We start from the raw sequence: 20,456 nt of genomic DNA on the forward strand, positions 1-20,456 counted from the left end.
GCGCGGGGATGGCCGAGGCGGGCACTGTCCCCACGGACGGTGCCTTACAGGCCCTGCCCCACGGGGGATCCCCCCCACGCCGCCCCGCGAAGGGTCGCCCCCGCCCCACACGGCCCCACGGCGGGGTCCCGGCCCCACACAGGCCCCCCGCGCCTCGGGGCGCCGCTTGGCCCACAGCGTCCCCTACAGGCAGCGTGGGGTGATCTCCGCCAGGCCTTGTCCAATCAGAGCCGGCACCGAGCTGTCACCGCTGCCTCTCTCCGCCAATCAAAAGCAGCGGAGGGCGGGACCGGAGAAGGCCGAGGACCCCGCCGGAAGTGTACTCCAGGAACAACTTCCTTTCCTCTTCCGCCTCCTGCCCCTCCTCTGCGTTCTGATGGGCTGTGCCTGCTGTCTCCGAGGCTGCCCGAAAGCTGATTGGACAGCCCTCCCGCTTGCTCGCCCCGCCCACATCCGGGTCTCTGAGGCGCGGTGGTGACGGCGCTGGGCCGCCATTGTGGTGGGGGAGCGCGGGGCGTCGCGGCAGCCGGTGAGGGCGGACGGGGGGCGATGGGGGTCCGGGGGCGGGCGGGGGGTGACGCCGGGGACGGCGGGGCAGAGGTCGGGGGTGGCTCCGCCCCCTCCCTGAGCCCTTCTCCACCTCCCGCAGGTGCGTCGCCATGGCCGCCGTCTTCCCGTACCGCGGCGGTTGCGCGCCGGTGCCCACCCCGCTGGCGCCGCTGCCCGACTACATGTCTGAGGAGAAGCTGCAGGAGAAAGGTGAGTAGGGCCGGCCCCTGCACCCCCACCCTCCCCAGCGGGACCGGGCCTGACCCCGCCGCCTCTCTGTCCCTGCAGCCCGCAAGTGGCAGCAGCTGCAGGCCAAGCGCTATGCGGAGAAGAGGAAATTCGGCTTCGTGGACGCGCAGAAGGAGGACATGCCCCCCGAGCACGTCCGGAAAATCATCCGTGACCACGGAGACATGACCAATAGGAAGTTCCGTCACGACAAGCGCGTCTACCTGGGGTAAGGGAGTCCCCCCCTCCTCGCTGTGTGACACAGGGGGAGCCGAGCTGAGTCCTCCACTGCTGCCCTGTCAAAGCTTCTCGTTGATCGTTGGAGGGAGAGCCTCCTCGCCAAAGGGCTATGTCAGTTTGGCATATGAAGCAGCATAATAGCTGGGAGAGGATGGGATAACTAGTTGCACTAGGATAGCAATGCACAAGAGGATAAGTAAAGGAGGTTGTTCAGAATTTTTGGGAAAAGTATTGCACTGGAGAACGCCTTAGCTTAGAAGGAGTTGGGGAAGAGCATGAAGTAGTCAGCATATGTTTTTTGCAAGACTAAAATGCATCATGAGTGCTTCTTTGCTCTTTGGGTTCAGGGAGCTCTCTCATGTGGATCATGATCCATTGCACTAACTTACTGCTACCTGTAAAAACTCCAGAAGCTCATTTGAAGTTTTTCATTTGTAACATTCTTAACGTGTGACAGTCTCTCGGAAGCCAAATTAGTAGAAAACATCTTGGTAGTCTGGTGCATGAAGCACAAGGATAGAATAGGAGGTTTGTGAATTTGTCACTGGGTGCCTTTATGAACAGGTTAGATTAGTAGTTTTCAGGAATGAAAGGCATAAAGGTAATTGAGCAGATGGATGGCTATTTTCTTGAGATCTCTTCCAACCCTGATTTTCCTTGATTTCTGATTGTAGTGCTCTGAAATACATGCCTCATGCTGTTCTGAAGCTCTTGGAGAACATGCCCATGCCCTGGGAGCAAATCAGAGATGTTCCAGTCTTGTACCATATCACAGGCGCCATCTCTTTTGTGAATGAGATTCCCTGGGTCATAGAGCCAGTGTACATTGCTCAGTGGGGGTAAGTGCCTTCCTTCGCCCTTGTGGGAACTTGTGAGCAAACACTCGTGCATCCACCGTAAAAGCGATGTTTAACGTTCTCTGGTTTCTGCCAGGTCGATGTGGATTATGATGAGGCGAGAGAAGAGGGATAGGCGTCACTTCAAGAGGATGAGATTCCCCCCGTTCGATGATGAAGAACCCCCTCTGGATTATGCTGATAACATCCTGGATGTGGAGCCCCTGGAAGCGATTCAGCTTGAGCTGGATCCAGAGGAGGATGCCCCCGTGCTGGACTGGTTCTATGACCACCAGCCACTGAAAGACAACAGGAAGTATGTGCCACAATTCACTGGGCAGGGGGGGACACAAATACACTACCTAAGTTACATATACATAGCAGTATATAGCCTTTGATTGTGTTATGTTGGGCTGCGTGTGATGTTGGTGGGGAGAGAAAAACCTTCCCTCAAGGATGGGGCGGGGAGAACCTTATTGTTGGAAGGCTATAGCTCTTGTCTTCAGCATCCAGCGAGGGATGTTGCTGTCCAGGAGGGCTGCTGCCCAGTTGACTGCTAAAACTCTGATGTTACCATGCCATAAAGATGACAACCTGGATTGTCTAGTTGGAATTTCAGTTAACACTTGCTAAGAGTGCACTAATGTTATGTATCAGTTTGGATATGGAGGAAGAGATTAACTGGAGCGGTCAGTATTTTCTGGGTAGATGTAATCCGTAATGGTCTTTAGCAGTCCTGCAGTCTGTCTTTCTGTCTAGAGAGGCCCATGTGTTAGCTGTCCGTAATATTTTCAGCAATCGATGGGCAGTGAAAGGTATTTCGCTATTTCTGGTCCTTTTGTAAAGGCCCAGTTGTCTTCTGGCTGCTTAGTGAGTGTCTGTGCTTTGTTCTTTTTCAGGTATGTAAACGGTTCAACGTACCAGCGTTGGCAGTTCACTCTCCCGATGATGTCCACGCTGTACCGGCTGGCCAATCAGCTGCTCACTGACCTTGTGGATGACAACTATTTCTATTTGTTTGACCTGAAAGCGTTCTTCACCTCCAAGGCGCTGAACATGGCTATTCCTGGAGGTCCCAAGTTTGAGCCTCTTGTGAGAGACATCAATCTTCAGTAAGTGTTGGTTTTACGAAGAAAGATAAGTGGTTTTCTGGGAAAAGGGCTGGGCAGGTTAACATGTTATCAAGTGTCTGCCTTGGGTGAGCAATTTCTGGGTGTTCACTTTCTTTAGCATTAAATCTGTGATGTGCTCGCTGCTTTGGACACTGAATGGTTGTTAATGTGAAGGGAAGGTGAATGGAAAAGCACTGATATCACGTCTTGAGACAAAAATGTTTGCCTTTCTGTCCTCCTGAATGTTCAAATAATATTTTCTTTTTGTCTTATTTGAGGGATGAAGACTGGAATGAATTTAACGACATCAACAAAATTATCATCAGGCAGCCGATTAGGACAGAGTACAAAATTGCTTTCCCGTACCTGTACAATAACCTGCCACACCATGTCCATCTGACCTGGTAAGTGCAGCAGCCTCAAGAGCAGGGTGAGGAGGGGAAAGCTGTCAGGATGTTCTAATACACATGGTGTGTTGTAGGTACCACACTCCGAATGTCGTCTTCATTAAAACAGAAGATCCTGATCTCCCAGCTTTTTACTTCGATCCACTGATCAACCCCATTTCACACAGACATTCTGTCAAGGTGAGTCACTGTCCGAGAGAGTCTGTCATAAACCCTACTTGTGGAGGTGATGGGGCTTTGGTATCTTGTTTGTAACTTTGCTTCTGATAGTGGCACACACACGTGGGTATTTCAGGAGAAAGAAATAGCCCTTTCACAAAAAAACCCACAGTTGTGATTTGTAATCTTTTTCTACTTCTGGGGTTGCACAAAGCTGTCGCGTCTGGTCTCTGTAAAGCCCAATACATAATTAACTGTTGTTTTAGAGTCTTCTGATAGGTTATTTATCTTTTTTGGTTGCCCTTGGCCTATTATGGAGCTGACATCTCCCTTGAGTTTACCTCCGTAACACCTAGCTCAGGGTCTAGTATCCAAAGTTAGTTCTCAGGCCCATTGGGACCTTGTAGAGTGTGCTGCTTGTTTCTCTGATGCTCAACACTCTCACGCTTCTACCATGAGAGCAAAGAAATTATTTTTGCTTGGTTAAGTCTGAAAACTGAGCTGAAGCAACCAGGAAACTGATGTTGTGGGATGTTTTTGCATTTCAGAGTCAGGAACCGCTGCCTGATGATGATGAAGAGTTTGAGTTGCCAGAGTTTGTGGAACCTTTCCTGAAGGATACCCCGCTCTACACAGATAACACAGCCAACGGCATTGCCCTGCTCTGGGCCCCACGGCCCTTCAACTTGAGGTCTGGGAGGACTCGGAGAGCTCTCGATATCCCACTGGTCAAGAACTGGTGAGTTCTTTCCTGGGGGAAGGGGTATTCTAGTGATTGTGACATTATTATCTTGTTACAATGACAATAAAGTAAAGACATCCTGTTGTTTCTCGAGATTTTAGGAGAGTTTCTGGAGTAAGGAATGTGAGTTACTTGAAAAATTGAAATATGGTTTATCCCTAGGTATCGGGAGCACTGCCCAGCAGGCCAGCCAGTGAAAGTGCGAGTCTCCTATCAGAAGCTACTGAAATATTATGTTCTGAATGCGCTCAAGCACAGACCCCCCAAGGCCCAGAAGAAGAGGTAAGTGGGGGTCTGTTTGATGGTGAACTGCTGATCTGTGTAGAGGTTTCAGCTGATTATATTCCCTGCTGTCTGCAGGTACCTGTTCCGCTCCTTCAAGGCTACAAAGTTTTTCCAGTCGACAAAGCTGGACTGGGTGGAAGTTGGCCTGCAGGTGTGTCGCCAGGGCTACAATATGCTGAACTTGCTGATCCACAGAAAGAATCTGAACTACCTTCACTTGGATTACAACTTTAACCTGAAGCCTGTGAAGACCCTCACCACTAAGGTATTGGTCCATGTGCTGTTTTACTCAAGAGTACAGTTTAGCTGAAGATTGTTAAATACCCAGCGTGGTAAGAGACCACAGTGCCTCAACTGTTCAGTTGTTGTACAGACTGACCAAATTGGAGAGCTGTTTCACTCTTATATAATGTTGTTACATAAATCCTGGATTTTTGTCTCTTCCAGGAAAGGAAAAAATCTCGTTTCGGTAATGCTTTCCATCTGTGTCGAGAGGTTCTGCGGCTGACTAAGTTGGTGGTGGACAGCCATGTCCAATACAGACTTGGAAATGTGGATGCATTTCAGGTAGACTCATTTTTATTTTATTTTTTTTTTGAGAGGAGGGGTGGAATATCTGGGCAGGCTTAGATAGGATACACAAAATAACTGAATGTTGCAGTGTGACAGAGAAGAGGGGGAACAATGAAAGCATGCAGCATTGCATGAAATTCTGCTTTTACCCTAGTTTATAAGAATTGATCATTGTATGAGTCGGTGTTAGGAGGTTTGTATGGCCTAATACGCTGCTCCTGGCTGTAAAATAAACCTGGCCGCTTGAGGCAATGTATGTTCTGTTCATTGTTATCTCTGACTGTGCTTTCTGTGTTTCAGTTGGCAGATGGCTTGCAGTACATCTTTGCCCATGTGGGTCAGCTGACAGGAATGTACCGGTACAAATACAAACTGATGAGGCAGATTCGTATGTGCAAGGACCTGAAACACCTAATTTACTACAGGTTTAATACAGTAAGTTCCACCTTTCCACGTGATGGTGACCTGATGTAAACTGAGCAACAAGGGAGGGATTCTGGAGTGTCAATAAGTGACCTGCTCTTACCACGTCTCTCTTCTTCCAGGGGCCTGTGGGCAAAGGTCCTGGCTGTGGCTTCTGGGCTCCAGGCTGGAGAGTATGGCTGTTCTTCATGAGGGGCATCACGCCACTGCTGGAACGCTGGCTGGGGAATCTGCTGGCCAGGCAGTTTGAAGGTCAGCACACTGTGTAAATCTTGGAGATGCGAGGAGTGTGTGGTAAAGATTAATACTGTTTCCTTGCCAGCTTGAACTCCAGTTTTCTGTTCCAAGTGGTGGTCTGTACCCATGCTCCATATCAGTCCCAAGAGCTGTTGACCATCTTAGAGCTTTTACAAGACTAGTGCCCCCGGGGTAGATGCCAAACGGAAGTGGGATTCCTCATTCCATAGCACTGTGGGGTTCACAGCCTCCTAATCGTCTGCTCCAGACTCATCGGTGATGTTGTGGCAGAGTAATTTTTTCAGGCATCCTGCACCTCTGTGCACTCCCGTATTAGGAAGAAAGAGGAGTACTGCCCCATAATGTCAGAACTGCTGAAGTACTTTGCGTTTTCCAGGCCGTCACTCAAAGGGTGTAGCAAAAACTGTCACGAAGCAGCGTGTGGAGTCTCACTTTGACCTGGAGCTGAGGGCAGCCGTTATGCATGACATTCTGGATATGATGCCAGAAGGAATCAAACAGAACAAAGCCAGAACCATCCTGCAGCATCTGAGCGAGGCCTGGCGGTGCTGGAAGGCCAATATCCCCTGGAAGGCAAGTGTCTTGCTTGGCCTTTCGGTTCAATTTTAACATCTCCCAAGTAGAACTGCTCTTCTCACTCCTGCTTCCCTCGCATTATTGTCCCTACCCAGGTGCCGGGGCTGCCAACTCCTATTGAGAACATGATCCTGAGGTACGTGAAGGCAAAAGCCGACTGGTGGACAAATACAGCTCACTACAACAGGGAGCGGATCCGTCGAGGTGCCACTGTGGACAAAACTGTCTGTAAGAAGAATCTGGGCCGGCTTACCAGACTCTACTTAAAAGCTGAGCAGGAACGGCAGCATAATTACTTGAAGGTACTTCTGTCCTGCCTGAGGTTGCCCACATTGGTGCTGTTTTCATAGAGAAGCTTTCACTGACTAATGCTGGTGGTGTGGTTCTGCAGGATGGGCCTTACATCACCGCGGAAGAGGCTGTTGCTGTGTACACAACCACAGTGCACTGGCTGGAAAGCAGGAGGTTCTCACCCATTCCCTTCCCCCCACTGTCCTACAAGCATGACACCAAGTTGCTCATATTAGCCCTGGAGAGGCTGAAGGAAGCTTACAGGTAAGCTGGGAAGTGACTCTGTTGTGCCAAGGAGCAGACATCTGCACTGGGAAAAGCTCCTGAAGCTATTTTGTTATCCATTATTCCTGGAATTGAGTATGCCGTGAAACTTACCCTGATGGGCTGGTAACGGCTATGGGTTGTGGTACTGCCAAGGCCACCTGGGGGTTCTTCATGGACTCTGCTACTTGGGACAAAAAAAAACTACCATGCTTGTAAGGGTCATTGGGCATTTTGGGGATGTGGACTGTGAGGAGTTGTGGATCTTGTCTTGACCTGCTTGGTTGAACAGTATCTTTCATCAGTTTAATACAGTGGCCATTGGTTTGTTCATGCTTGGGTGCGTGAGCTGTTCTTTCTCATTTTCAGTGTGAAATCTCGCCTGAATCAGTCGCAGAGAGAGGAGTTGGGCTTGATTGAACAGGCTTATGATAATCCTCATGAAGCTCTGTCCAGAATCAAACGACACCTTTTAACTCAGAGAGCCTTCAAGGAGGTAAGTGTCCTGGTGAAAGCCAGGCAATGCTAAAAGTTATGCTGCATTCAGGAGCTAAATGGTGCTAAGTCTTGGTGTTCTCGTCAACTATAAGCCTCGGTTTTGCCTCTTCTTTTTTAGGTGGGTATTGAGTTCATGGATCTCTACAGCCACTTAGTTCCCGTTTATGATGTTGAGCCCTTGGAGAAAATCACGGATGCTTATCTGGATCAGTACTTGTGGTATGAGGCTGATAAGCGACGACTTTTCCCTCCATGGATCAAACCTGCTGACACCGAACCTCCTCCACTGTTGGTGTACAAGTGGTGCCAAGGTTAGTAGGGTCTTGTATTCCATACAAAAATGAGTTTTCTTCTCAGGAGCTTGCTTCCTAGAAGTCCCCTTGGGAGCTGAGTTTTCATATTTGCAACTTGCAGTCAATAGTTGTTAAAATAAGAGGCTGTATTTTGTAGGTTAATATATATGTATATACTGGAGGAGGGGAACTTCTGTATCGTTTGTGGTTGGTTACATATTTCTGTTCCAGTTTCTGGATAGACTGGAAGGACCAGAGGCTGAAAAAATCAGATATTACGGGAAATATGCCTGTGCCCAGAAGGGTGCTTCTGCACTCTGAGAAACGCATTGTGGCAGGTAACGTGGCAAGCTTGTTTGTCTCCTCAGGCATTAATAATCTGCAAGATGTCTGGGAAACAAGTGAAGGTGAATGCAATGTGATGCTGGAATCTCGATTTGAGAAGATGTATGAGAAGATCGACCTGACGTTGCTCAACAGGCTGTTGCGTCTTATTGTTGATCACAACATCGCTGACTACATGACAGCCAAGAACAACGTGGTCATCAACTACAAGGTGATGATTGCTGTCAGGAAAGGGGGTGTGTGGACTGTAAGGTGGAGAGGTTTGGGGCCCATGGGGGAGGAAGGGACACAAGACTTGCCAGAGAAAGAAGTGATGAGGGAGTAAGAAAACCCTTTTGGGTCCTGCAAAAGACCAACTGCTCAGGTAAAAGGCCTCTGGTGTATTGTGACAGTCAGGTTCTCACAGTTCCCCTTTGTTTCCTCAGGACATGAACCACACAAACTCCTATGGCATTATTCGCGGGCTGCAGTTTGCTTCCTTCATTGTCCAGTATTATGGGCTTGTGATGGACCTGCTGGTGCTGGGTCTGCACCGCGCCAGTGAAATGGCTGGGCCTCCCCAGATGCCGAATGACTTCCTCAGCTTCCAAGACATTGCCACTGAGGTGGCCCATCCCATTCGCCTCTTCTGCAGATACATCGACCGTATTCACATCTTCTTCAGGTGAGAGCTCTGGGGCCCTGCTTTCCTCAGCTGGACTTTTGTTCTGGCATCTTGCAGCAGATGCTGTGAAAGTGGGAATTAGTATGCTCCTGTTCCAGGCTTTTGTTCCCTTTGCTAAGAAATATCGGGAATACTTGAATTAACAGACTTCCTAGAACAACTGGGTGTCCATATGCCTCTTGCTTTCTCAGTTAGCTTTTCTACAGCTTCACTGGACCAGTAGAAAAGCAACAGCGTGAAAAGTTAAATTGTTACAGATTTTCCACTGGCAAAATAAGCCTTTTTATGGCTTTCTAGCAAGAGGACATAAAATTTCCTGTCTGTCCATGGAAAGATAACCCAAACAGTCATGGGTTGCTCTGCGCTAATGAAACTGAAGCCCCCTTCAGTGGGAGGATACAGAAATTGGATAGTTACCTTCAAATATGCTATGGCGAACAGCTATCTATAAGCAAGTCATTATCTGTTTGGGCAGATCGGTGTTCTGAGAAGCTGGTCGTGTAACTCCAGATCCTGTTCTGTGCATTTCCAGGTTTACAGCAGATGAGGCAAGAGACTTGATTCAGCGGTACCTGACAGAGCATCCAGATCCCAACAACGAGAACATTGTAGGCTACAACAACAAGAAGTGCTGGCCCCGGGATGCTCGGATGCGCCTCATGAAACACGATGTGAACCTGTAAGTGCTACAACCTGGGGAAGAAAAGTGGCGGGAGAGTGGGAAAATTAATTGTAATAAATTGTTGGAGATTGATAGGCAGATGCTCAGTAAGAAGAGGTGAGGGGTCTGTATTGTAATTCTTGACGGTGAGCGATGGGTGCGAGAGACGATGGTGCTAGAAAAGCACTGAGAATTTGCCCGGTTTCTGTTTCCCTTCAGTAACAGACAGCCTGTCACTGTGCACATCTTGTTTTTCAGTGGTCGTGCTGTATTCTGGGATATCAAGAACCGTTTGCCTCGATCAGTCACCACAGTGCAGTGGGAGAATAGCTTCGTATCCGTTTACAGCAAGGATAACCCCAATTTGCTGTTTAACATGTGTGGTTTTGAGTGCCGCATCTTGCCCAAGTGCCGCACCAGCTATGAGGAGTTCACCCACAAGGATGGTGTCTGGAACTTGCAGAATGAGGTAGGGTGAGGGTTTGACAGGGTGGACAATCCCTTCTTGGCCTGTACCTGGCATCAAAGCAGGGTTTGTACCTGCTGGGACCACTAGCAGGTAGTTAAAATGAACTGTGCATGAACTTTCCTTCCTAAGAGGGGTGGGAAATCCTTGTCTGGGGATGAGCCGGGACCTGAAACGGTAGAGGGTGCTGTTCAGCCGCTTCTCTCCCCGTGTTTCATAAATGCCTGATGTCAAGAGCTCACCTTATTGCCCTGTGTTGGAGAGAGGGCTCCCAGGAGGGAAATGATGTCCCTCTGCTCTTGTAGGTCACCAAGGAGCGCACAGCTCAGTGCTTCCTGCGTGTGGATGATGAGTCTATGCAGAGATTTCATAACAGAGTGAGGCAAATCCTCATGGCATCTGGCTCTACAACCTTCACTAAGGTAAGGTGGGAGGAAGATATGTGCCAGAGCTTTCTGCAGATGCTTGGAGAACGGGCTGAGAACTGATCCTTTGCTTTCTTTTCTAGATTGTCAATAAATGGAATACAGCTCTGATCGGCTTGATGACATATTTCCGGGAAGCTGTTGTAAATACTCAGGAGTTGCTTGATTTGCTGGTGAAGTGTGAAAATAAAATCCAGACTCGAATCAAAATTGGTCTGAATTCCAAAATGCCCAGCCGTTTTCCACCGGTGGTGTTTTACACCCCTAAAGAGCTGGGAGGGCTGGGCATGCTCTCCATGGGCCACGTTCTCATCCCGCAGTCTGACCTGAGGTGAGTTGTGCTGCTCTGTCCTAAATGCCTACATGAGTTGGGTGTTTTCTTAGACACTCTTTCCCATAAAAATACGCGAGAATGCTAAACCATGCCTTGCTGTAGAGATATGTTGCCTTTACGGTAGGTCGTGGTAGTGTGACCTGTGAATTCCTGTTGCTCCTACTTCACTCTTGTGCCTCTTTGCTGCAGGTGGTCCAAGCAGACAGATGTTGGCATCACTCACTTCCGCTCAGGAATGAGTCACGAGGAGGACCAGCTCATCCCAAATTTGTATCGTTACATCCAGCCATGGGAGAGTGAATTTATTGACTCTCAGAGAGTGTGGGCAGAGTATGCCCTCAAGCGACAAGAGGCCATAGCCCAGAACAGGTGTGTTTCCGTGTGCAGTCAGATCTCTCTGTGTGTGGGGATAGGCAGTGGGGGGGAAGCGTCGCGCTGTCTCAGGGTTCTGGAGACCTTGGTGGGCCCATGATCCACGCTACAGGCCACCCGCAGAGCTGCTGTCTTACCTCTGGAGGAGGTGCGGGCTCTGCAAGCAGATACTACACCCGTGGCACGGTTTGAGGGAAATGGTATGCCAGGTGGTGCCAGGAAAAGCTGACATCAGACCCATTTGCAGTTAGTTCTGCGCACTTACAAGGGCAGACTTTTCCTTTTGGCGGTTTGACATCAGCGTGTTCATAGTGATGGCTATAGACACTTTGCCGAGCCTCTGAGTGCTTGGCATTTTAGAACATCTCATGCCAGAGCCCTGAGGTCTGTATTATTTCTGATTTGATCACCTGAAATACTCATTAATGCATTGCTCTAAAGTTGAGAGGTAACAAAGTGTGGGGATTTTTTTTCTTCAGGCGTCTGACTCTGGAGGATCTGGAGGACTCATGGGACAGGGGAATTCCTCGTATTAACACCCTTTTCCAGAAGGACCGACATACCCTGGCTTATGATAAAGGATGGAGAGTCAGGACTGACTTCAAACAGTATCAGGTATTGACTGGGAATTTCTCTGGCTGAGCGTGAGGTTCAGACAATGTCCTTTCACCTTGCATTATTGTGGGTGCACTGCCTTGTCTGTCTGCTGTAAGAAGAACTTAAAGCCGTGTGTTGGGACTAGTAGAGGCTGCTGAGAACCAAATGCTCCAAAATCTGTATGTAGCCACTTTTGAAGCATTTCAGTAGATTGGAGTGTCTTTGGGAACACCATGCTTAGTGCAACTGAGTATTAAGAAATCAGTTCTGAAGAGGGGAAAAAAAGATCCCAAAACAAACATTCCAAAATCTTAAGTTTTAATAACAAAGGAAAAGTTTATTATTTAAAGCCTCTGATGGTGTCTTTGGAGAAGGTCAGTCCCTGAAAGATAAAAACTTCATCTTAGAATCCTAGTCTGAGTTGTATAGTAGTACTGACTAAACTCATGTTGTAGATGAGCTGTGTCCTCCAGGACTGAGGGGAATGAGGCTTTTTACTTAGCTGATGTCATCATCATCATCTTGGTTCCTAAAATAAGTGTAGCCAGGTTAAACGATCTGAATACAAAGCTGCTCACTAGTGAACTGTTGTCTCTAGGTCCTGAAACAGAACCCGTTCTGGTGGACACATCAGCGCCATGATGGGAAACTCTGGAACCTGAACAACTACCGCACAGATATGATCCAGGCACTTGGCGGAGTGGAAGGGATCCTGGAACACACTCTCTTCAAGGGCACTTACTTCCCCACGTGGGAGGGTCTCTTCTGGTAAGAGAAACCTTGATGTGGCCTTGCCTTGCAAACGAGCTTAGTGGTGCACCAGGAAGAGTCCTCGGCTCAAGCTGTACTGGTTCTGTTGAGCCTTTTCCATTTTTCAGTCCTTGAGCACGCTGTATAGTTCAGTTGTGAGGGCACCTGGGATTGGGCTGTCACTGAACTTCAGCATACAAACCCATGGAAATGTCTTTGCATGAAACGATCTTCCCCGCTCCTGGTGTGTGTGTTCCCTGCCTCTATTATACGTGGCACGTGGCAGTCAGCGGAGATGAAGGACATCTTAATGCAATTGATTGCCCTTTCTAGGGAGAAGGCCAGCGGCTTTGAGGAGTCCATGAAGTGGAAGAAGCTGACAAATGCCCAGAGGTCGGGTTTGAACCAAATTCCAAACAGAAGATTCACCCTGTGGTGGTCTCCTACCATTAACAGAGCCAACGTAAGTACCTGGAATTTTTATCTGTAGAAACTCGCACTAATTGAGAGCAGTGAATTGATCTAACTAATTCTTTCAGAACGTCTCTTACAGATGAGCTAACTTCTTAGCAGTAGCTCTTCTGTTTTCCAGACTTCACCAGTTGTGCTGTTGCATGTTCTCACAGCTCCTTTTCCTTTGCAGGTATACGTTGGGTTTCAGGTGCAGCTGGATTTGACAGGCATCTTTATGCACGGCAAGATCCCCACGCTGAAGATTTCTCTCATTCAGATTTTCCGAGCTCACTTGTGGCAAAAGATCCATGAGAGCATTGTAATGGATCTGTGTCAGGTGAGCAGTGTGTTGACTCCATTTCTTTCTGTGCAATGCACACATGCTCCTTGTGTACCACCAGCCTCCTGCTAGCAACAGAGATTGTCCCGGGGATTGTAGCAGGGCTCCGCTTCTTCAGCAATCTGACAGGGAAGGAGAGGAAACGGGATTTTCTTGGGTGCCTCTTTTAGCTCTGTGTTGAGATAGATTCTTTAACTTGTGTTGCTGGAACACAACTCAGCTTTGACTGCCTTCTCCCCAGGTATTTGATCAAGAGCTGGATGCTCTGGAGATTGAGACAGTGCAGAAAGAGACGATCCATCCCAGGAAGTCATACAAGATGAATTCCTCGTGTGCAGATATCCTTCTTTTTGCTTCCTATAAGTGGAATGTGTCACGTCCATCATTGCTTGCAGATTCCAAGTGAGTGTTTCCCTTTCCTGCTCCTTGATCTTGCTGCAGAGCAGAGCTGCTGAGCCAGTCATCCTGAACCAAAGCCTGTATCTCTTGGGCAGCCGGGGTTGGTTTTTTTTGGAGACACAGGAGGACACAGTTGTGCCTGGCAAAGTGCAGGGCTCGTTTGGGTAGATGGTTGCAGCATCTCCTAGCACTACCTTCTGCAAAGTACGAAGACTGTCTTTGCTGCTGTTCTCTCCTCCAGTTGATCTTTCCCCTGAGCCAGGGCTCAGAAGCTCTGAAGGTTCTTCAGAAAAACCCACAAAACTGGGCTGCCCTAGGGCCAGAATCTGGAGGGAATTGGACACTGGCTGCACCTGTGCTGTGTTCAGTTTGACCGAATCTCCACCAGACAATCCCTGGAGGAGATTACCCTTGTGACTACACAGTAGAGGAGTAACCGTGCTGTTTTGTTTAAACCTGCAGCTGAACCCCGTTGGCTGAGGGTTTTTCTTAACAGCCTCTGCGTTCAGCTGCTGTATGAAGAGAGCAGTAGAGTCCCTTTTCAGGATAGTATGCAGATAGTAGCTGGCTTCAGTGTTCGTGCTTGGTGGCAGTTACTCTCTGTCAAAGACACGCAGCAACTGCAGGAGAGTTTTGCACAGGATTAAATTGTTCTGGCTTGCTTTCTCCTCAGAGATGTGATGGACAGCACCACCACTCAGAAGTACTGGATAGATATCCAGCTGCGCTGGGGAGATTACGATTCCCATGATATCGAGCGCTATGCAAGAGCCAAGTTCCTGGACTATACTACCGACAACATGAGTATCTATCCATCTCCTACTGGTGTGCTTATTGCCATTGATCTGGCCTATAACTTGCACAGGTGAGATCTGCACCTTCGGTATTTTATCTGTGATTGGCATTTCGTGGCTGCGTCTTAGTGCGTTTCCAAACTGGGTTGTGTTCTAGGCAGGAGGATGAGGGGAGAAGGCAGAAGCGGGCGGTATGCAGGGAATGGGACAGGGCATCTAGGCAGTCCTTTCAGGTCGCCTGATGTCTGCTCCTTCAATAATAATGGTTCCATTCTCCCAGCTCACTAATCATTTGTTTTCTTAGGAGATTTCTGTCCAACTCTTCTTGGAGCTAAAGGACAGGCTTTGTTTGAAGGGCCTCTATAAGTGGGGACAACTGTTCTTCACTAGAAAACTAGGGGGAAAGTGCCAGCAAGCAGGCCTCCGCTCCAGTGTGCTTGTTAGAGAAAATGCAGCTTTTTGGGGAGTGCTGTGGCTTCCCACTGAGAGGAGGGAAGAGCCATAGGAAGACTTGTGCGTGCGTAGCTGCTGTCTTTTCATCTCAGAGCTGATGGCAACAACTAGGTCTTCTGTTTGTTCTCCTCTGCAGTGCTTATGGGAACTGGTTTCCTGGGAGCAAACCTCTGATCCAGCAGGCTATGGCCAAAATCATGAAAGCAAATCCTGCGCTGTATGTGTTGAGAGAACGAATCCGCAAGGGGTTGCAGCTGTACTCATCTGAGCCCACAGAACCATACCTTTCCTCCCAGAACTACGGCGAGCTCTTCTCCAACCAAATCATCTGGTTTGTGGATGACACCAATGTCTACAGAGTGACCATTCACAAGGTGAGGCCAGGGGGAAAGGATAGGGACTGTACATGTCCTGTGGTTGTGAAGGCATGTGTGATGGAAAACTAGGGATCGACATGGGCCCACATTTTTGTAGTGTGCACAGAGGAGGTCTTAAGTTTCTGGTACAGTTCCTGCTCAAAGCACCCAGCGAGTCGGCTGTGTGTGGACAGGCTGCATTCATCTCATGTACTTTTCACTTTTGCTTGTTTTCTCAGACTTTTGAAGGGAATTTGACCACAAAACCCATCAATGGAGCCATTTTCATCTTCAATCCCAGAACAGGACAGCTTTTCCTGAAGATCATCCACACGTCTGTGTGGGCGGGACAGAAGCGTCTAGGACAGGTAGGGGCCTGGCTGCCTGCTGTGCTTCGGGCTGTCAGCTGGGGGTGGGCTCCAGCTGCTTCGGATCCTCACTTGAGCGGAAGATATCATGAGGGTCTTCAGTTTCCCGCCTCTCGACAAGTTTAAAACTCCAATTTTCCCGTGGTAAGCTACGCTCAGGCAAGCGTTAGCATGGGATATAAAAGTAAGATTGTGCGAGCGTTGATGTTGCAAGGTTTTTGAGGCTCTGCGGTGTATGGAGCTTACCTCTTCAAGCGGGACTTGAGAAACGGTGCGGTGCTTGCTGTTAACACCAAATCACGTTGCACTTGGCCGTACATCCAGTGCAGTGGGAAGGCTCTCAGGTGGCAAAGCCAGGGAGGCGGTGTAGCCAGCTATTTTTTCTGAGCCAGTCAGGAGTAACTGAACTCCAGGAATGGGAACTGCCCTCTGTGATCAGTAAGAAGGAAATGCTGGGCCTTGTCACTGATCTGGAACAAGCCATAAATTCCAGTCGTATTTTTAGAATTTGGTTTGAGTCTCTAATTCCCACACGCATGGAGACGGTGCTGTCAGCAGAGAGATTTTTCTCTAACCCTGCTGTCTTTCTGTAGCTGGCCAAGTGGAAGACTGCTGAAGAAGTGGCTGCCTTGATTCGATCTCTTCCTGTGGAGGAGCAGCCTAAGCAGATCATAGTGACGCGGAAGGGCATGTTGGACCCACTTGAGGTACCAGTGCAGATTCTGCTGCGGGAGCATTGTAAAATCTTTGGGAGATTGCAGAACAGTCCCGTGTTCCTGTGGAGGACTTTATCTGGGCTGATGTCGTGCAGTAGTTGTGAGCTAATTCCTCTTCTTGATAAACTCCAGGTACACTTGCTGGATTTCCCCAATATTGTGATCAAAGGCTCAGAGTTGCAGCTGCCCTTCCAGGCCTGTCTGAAAGTGGAGAAGTTTGGTGATCTCATCCTGAAGGCTACTGAACCCCAGATGGTTCTCTTCAATCTCTATGATGACTGGCTGAAAACCATCTCTTCCTACACGGTAAGCACAGTGTGCCCAGTCTGCGTTTTGCTTTGCCATTGTTAAATGAAGCAGGAGCCAAGGCTTCAGAAATCCCTCCCAATTTGTTCCTTGGGAGCGCTTTGGTCTGGGTCTGCCTGGATTTTCCTTCATATTGATTCCACTGGCACTTCCCGTGCATTGTCAGCGTGCCCAGACAGAGGAGTGCTCTACTAGGGCCTTGTATATTTGGTTTCCTTCTTTCGGACTAACTGCATCTTTTTTCCTTCTCCAAGGCATTCTCTCGTCTGATTCTGATTCTCCGGGCACTACATGTGAATAACGATCGAGCCAAAGTCATTCTGAAACCAGATAAGACAACCATAACTGAGCCTCACCACATCTGGCCAACCCTGACAGATGAGGAGTGGATCAAGGTGGAGGTGCAGCTGAAGGATCTCATCCTCGCTGACTACGGCAAGAAGAACAAGTAAGCAATAATCCTGCCAGCCTTTCCTTCCTGCTGTGCGGCCACCACTCTCTTGTGGAGAGTAGATGACTTTCAAGGGCCTTTGGCATGAACTGTCAGCTTTGTAGGGAAGCTGGTTATTATTACTAATTGCTTTCTAGTAAGGCAGATAAAAATGTCTGCGCCAAACCTTTTTTGATCTGTGCATCATGTGATTTGGTCCCTCCTCTTGTCTAAAAAGTTGTGGTTTCATTTTTCACAGCGCCCTGAGTGGATGTTTTGAGCTTTCTTGGTGAGAAGGCTCCAGAATGTATTTTGAAATGCCTGACTTGGGTGGATTTTCTCTTTCAGTGTGAACGTTGCATCCCTGACACAGTCAGAGATCCGAGACATCATCCTGGGCATGGAGATCTCTGCCCCCTCTCAGCAGAGACAGCAGATAGCAGAAATTGAGAAGCAGACCAAGGAACAGTCACAGCTGACGGCCACGCAGACCCGCACTGTTAACAAACACGGGGATGAAATCATCACCTCTACAACCAGCAACTACGAAACCCAGACTTTCTCCTCCAAGACTGAGTGGCGAGTCAGGTAGGAAAGCAGGCAGGGCAGTTGTGCAGGGAGGAAGGTCCGAGTACTCCCGGAGGGATCTGTGCACCCTCTAATGGTTGTCTCCTCTTCACAGAGCGATTTCTGCTGCCAACCTCCACCTGCGAACAAACCATATTTATGTTTCATCAGACGATATAAAGGAAACAGGCTACACGTACATTCTTCCCAAGAACGTGTTGAAGAAATTCATCTGCATCTCGGATCTGCGGGCCCAGGTGAGTGTGCAACGAGGGCGTTAACAGCCGTAGCCCACGCTGCTGGGGCACACACCAGTCCTGAGCGGTCAAGATCTAGTGGCAAAGGGCTGGAACTTGTGAAGCCCTCTGTGCTCAAGACAGACACGGGCAATACGGCTGAGCACACGAGTTTTGACCAGGTCCTGATGGCTCCTGGTGGTCCAGACTTGGGGGGAAACTCAGCACTGAACGAAACTACAATGATGTTCTCTAGTGAGAACCTGCCGGACAAGAGATACTCTCCTTATGAGCTAAGGGCAGGGCCCACCCGCTCTCACATGGTTACAGGGAGGTCTCTTCTGGGCTTCTGAGGCTGGTGTCTGTGTTCCTAGATTGCAGGTTACCTGTATGGAGTGAGCCCTCCCGATAACCCCCAGGTGAAGGAGATCCGGTGCATTGTGATGGTGCCCCAGTGGGGAACACACCAGACTGTGCATCTCCCGGGGCAGTTGCCGCAGCATGAATATCTCAAGGTGAGTTGAGCGTCTGCTCCCGGTGTGGGTGGAAGATCGGGTGGAAGATCACAGTCTCCAGTAGCGGGGACCTAAGGTGGTGGGGCAGCTTCCCTTGTTCTGCTGTAGATGTGGGACTTCAGGGCTGAGGCTGAAGCCCCCCTGATTCAGGATCAGGTGAAAGGGTCCCTGGGTGCCTTTTCCCATGCTTGAAGCAGTCTTGTTTTAATGGGCTTTGATTTCTCTCTAAAACACTCTCTTTTTGTCAGGAAATGGAACCTCTGGGGTGGATTCACACCCAACCAAACGAGTCCCCTCAGCTCTCGCCACAGGACGTCACCACCCATGCCAAGGTCATGGCTGACAACCCCTCGTGGGATGGGGAGAAGACTATCATCATCACCTGCAGGTGAGAGGCAGGGAGGCCTCTGTGTGCCCCCTCTGGCAGAAGGGGAGCATTTGCTCGTTTCTGGTTTCCCTCCTGTGCCCCAGATCAGTCTGACTTGCACCATTTCTCCTTCATTTCAGCTTTACGCCGGGCTCCTGCACACTGACAGCCTACAAGCTGACCCCGAGCGGCTACGAGTGGGGCAGGCAGAACACGGACAAAGGGAACAACCCCAAGGGCTACCTGCCGTCCCATTACGAGAGGGTGCAGATGCTGCTGTCGGATCGCTTCCTCGGCTTCTTCATGGTCCCAGCACAGGGGTCCTGGAACTACAACTTCATGGGTGAGCTGCCCCGGGAAAGGGAGAGGAGGGGGAGGCAAGGTGAAGAGATTGGGGAGGAGAAGGAAGTGGCTCCTCAGGAAAGTGTTCCATACCCGTTCTGAAGCTTGATCTTCCTCGGAGTGCGGGCAGGGATACCAGCATTATGGTCTGACCTTTCCTTGGTACCAGCACTGGGATGTCGGTTCTTAATGATTTTTTGGTGGCAAGACAGCAAACTCTGATAGAGGGGAGAAATAGACGTCTTGTCTGTCTGGATTGTAGTGTCTGGTGTATTGCCACTGAATAATTAATCCCTGTCAGGCAGAAGAGATGATAATGGAAAATGCAAGAGAAAAGCTGTGCCCACTAGGGATGAACCACAGACAGCTGTAGATGGGAGGAGAGTGGCAGACGAAACACGACTAGCAGAAGACGACTATGGGGGCATTGCTCTGTAAATCTCTAGGGGGAGGACCCTAAAGGGTGACGATTTTTACAGAATGGTTTGGGTTGGAAGGACCTTAAAGATCATCTCGTTCCAATCCCCCTGCCCTGGGCAGGGAACACCTCCCACCAGCCCAGGTTGCTCCAAGCCCCGTCCAACCTGGCCTTGAACCCCTCCAGGGATGGGGCAGCCACAGCTTCTCTGGGCAACCTGGGCCAGGGGCTCACCACCCTCAGAGTCAATAATTTCTTCCTGGTACCTAATCTAAATCTATCCTCTTTCATTTTAAAACCCTTCCCCCTCGTCCCATGGCTCCCCTCCCTGCTCCAGAGTCCCTCCCCAGCTTTCCTGGAGCCCCTTTAGGGACTGGAAGGGGCTGGAAGGTCTCCCCGGAGCCTTCTCTTCCCCAGGCTGAACCCCCCCCAGCTCTCTCAGCCTGTCCTCACAGCAGAGGGGCTCCAGCCCTCGGATCATCTTCGTGGCCTCCTCTGGCCCCGCTCCAGCAGCTGGAGGCAGCACTGCAGGGGGGTCTCCCCAGAGTGGAGCAGAGGGGCAGAATCCCCCCACCTCGCCCTGCTGGGGCTGCAGCCCAGGGTGTGGTTGGCCAGCTCGTGTTGCACTGTGGGTTTAGCACTCTCTCTTCTGGCATGGTCTCCTAAGGGTAGAGGGCTTCATTAGGCTCCTCATCAATGGCAGGAGGGTCTTTCAGGTGGGTGATGATGGCCTCTCTCTTCCAGGTGTTCGCCACGACCCCAACATGAAGTACGAGCTGCAGCTCGCCAACCCCAAGGAGTTCTACCACGAGGTCCATCGCCCTTCTCACTTCCTCAACTTCGCCCTGCTGCAGGAGGGGGAGGTCTACTCCGCCGACCGGGAGGACCTCTACGCCTAGTCCTGCCCTCGCCCCCCACTCTTAGTACTGTTGATATTCAACAGCCCGTGTCTCCCCCGCCGCCTCTCGCCCCCGCGTAGCCCCCCGCGTCCCCGGTTGTTGTACCCCATCCAGTCGCTCAATAAATTTTGTACGAACGGGAGCGTTGC

At 49.8% G+C, this 20,456-nt stretch overlaps 1 protein-coding gene across 1 annotated transcript; it reads left to right on the forward strand.

Annotated features, from left to right (window-relative positions):
* The first annotated feature begins 409 nt into the window (after nt 1–409).
* On the forward strand, nt 410–20,449 carry PRPF8 (pre-mRNA processing factor 8). Its single transcript, XM_054208357.1, has 43 exons — nt 410–529; nt 650–759; nt 838–1,006; nt 1,692–1,856; nt 1,951–2,169; nt 2,753–2,965; nt 3,244–3,369; nt 3,447–3,552; nt 4,080–4,270; nt 4,436–4,555; nt 4,634–4,823; nt 5,006–5,125; nt 5,432–5,566; nt 5,677–5,806; nt 6,189–6,385; nt 6,484–6,690; nt 6,780–6,943; nt 7,313–7,439; nt 7,560–7,752; nt 8,103–8,290; nt 8,505–8,743; nt 9,276–9,422; nt 9,663–9,873; nt 10,176–10,292; nt 10,379–10,626; nt 10,819–10,998; nt 11,481–11,616; nt 12,197–12,366; nt 12,682–12,811; nt 12,992–13,138; nt 13,383–13,543; nt 14,214–14,405; nt 14,924–15,161; nt 15,383–15,511; nt 16,105–16,218; nt 16,360–16,533; nt 16,788–16,981; nt 17,312–17,551; nt 17,646–17,787; nt 18,141–18,281; nt 18,530–18,669; nt 18,789–18,991; nt 20,153–20,449. Exons 2-43 carry the CDS (start codon nt 660–662, stop codon nt 20,305–20,307), a joined length of 7,008 nt encoding a protein of 2,335 aa, XP_054064332.1. The 5' UTR covers nt 410–529; nt 650–659; the 3' UTR covers nt 20,308–20,449.
* The last annotated feature ends 7 nt before the right edge of the window (nt 20,450–20,456 follow it).

This window comes from Rissa tridactyla, chromosome 7, assembly GCF_028500815.1.
Source record: "Rissa tridactyla isolate bRisTri1 chromosome 7, bRisTri1.patW.cur.20221130, whole genome shotgun sequence".
In the NCBI taxonomy this organism is placed as follows: Eukaryota; Metazoa; Chordata; class Aves; order Charadriiformes; family Laridae; genus Rissa; species Rissa tridactyla.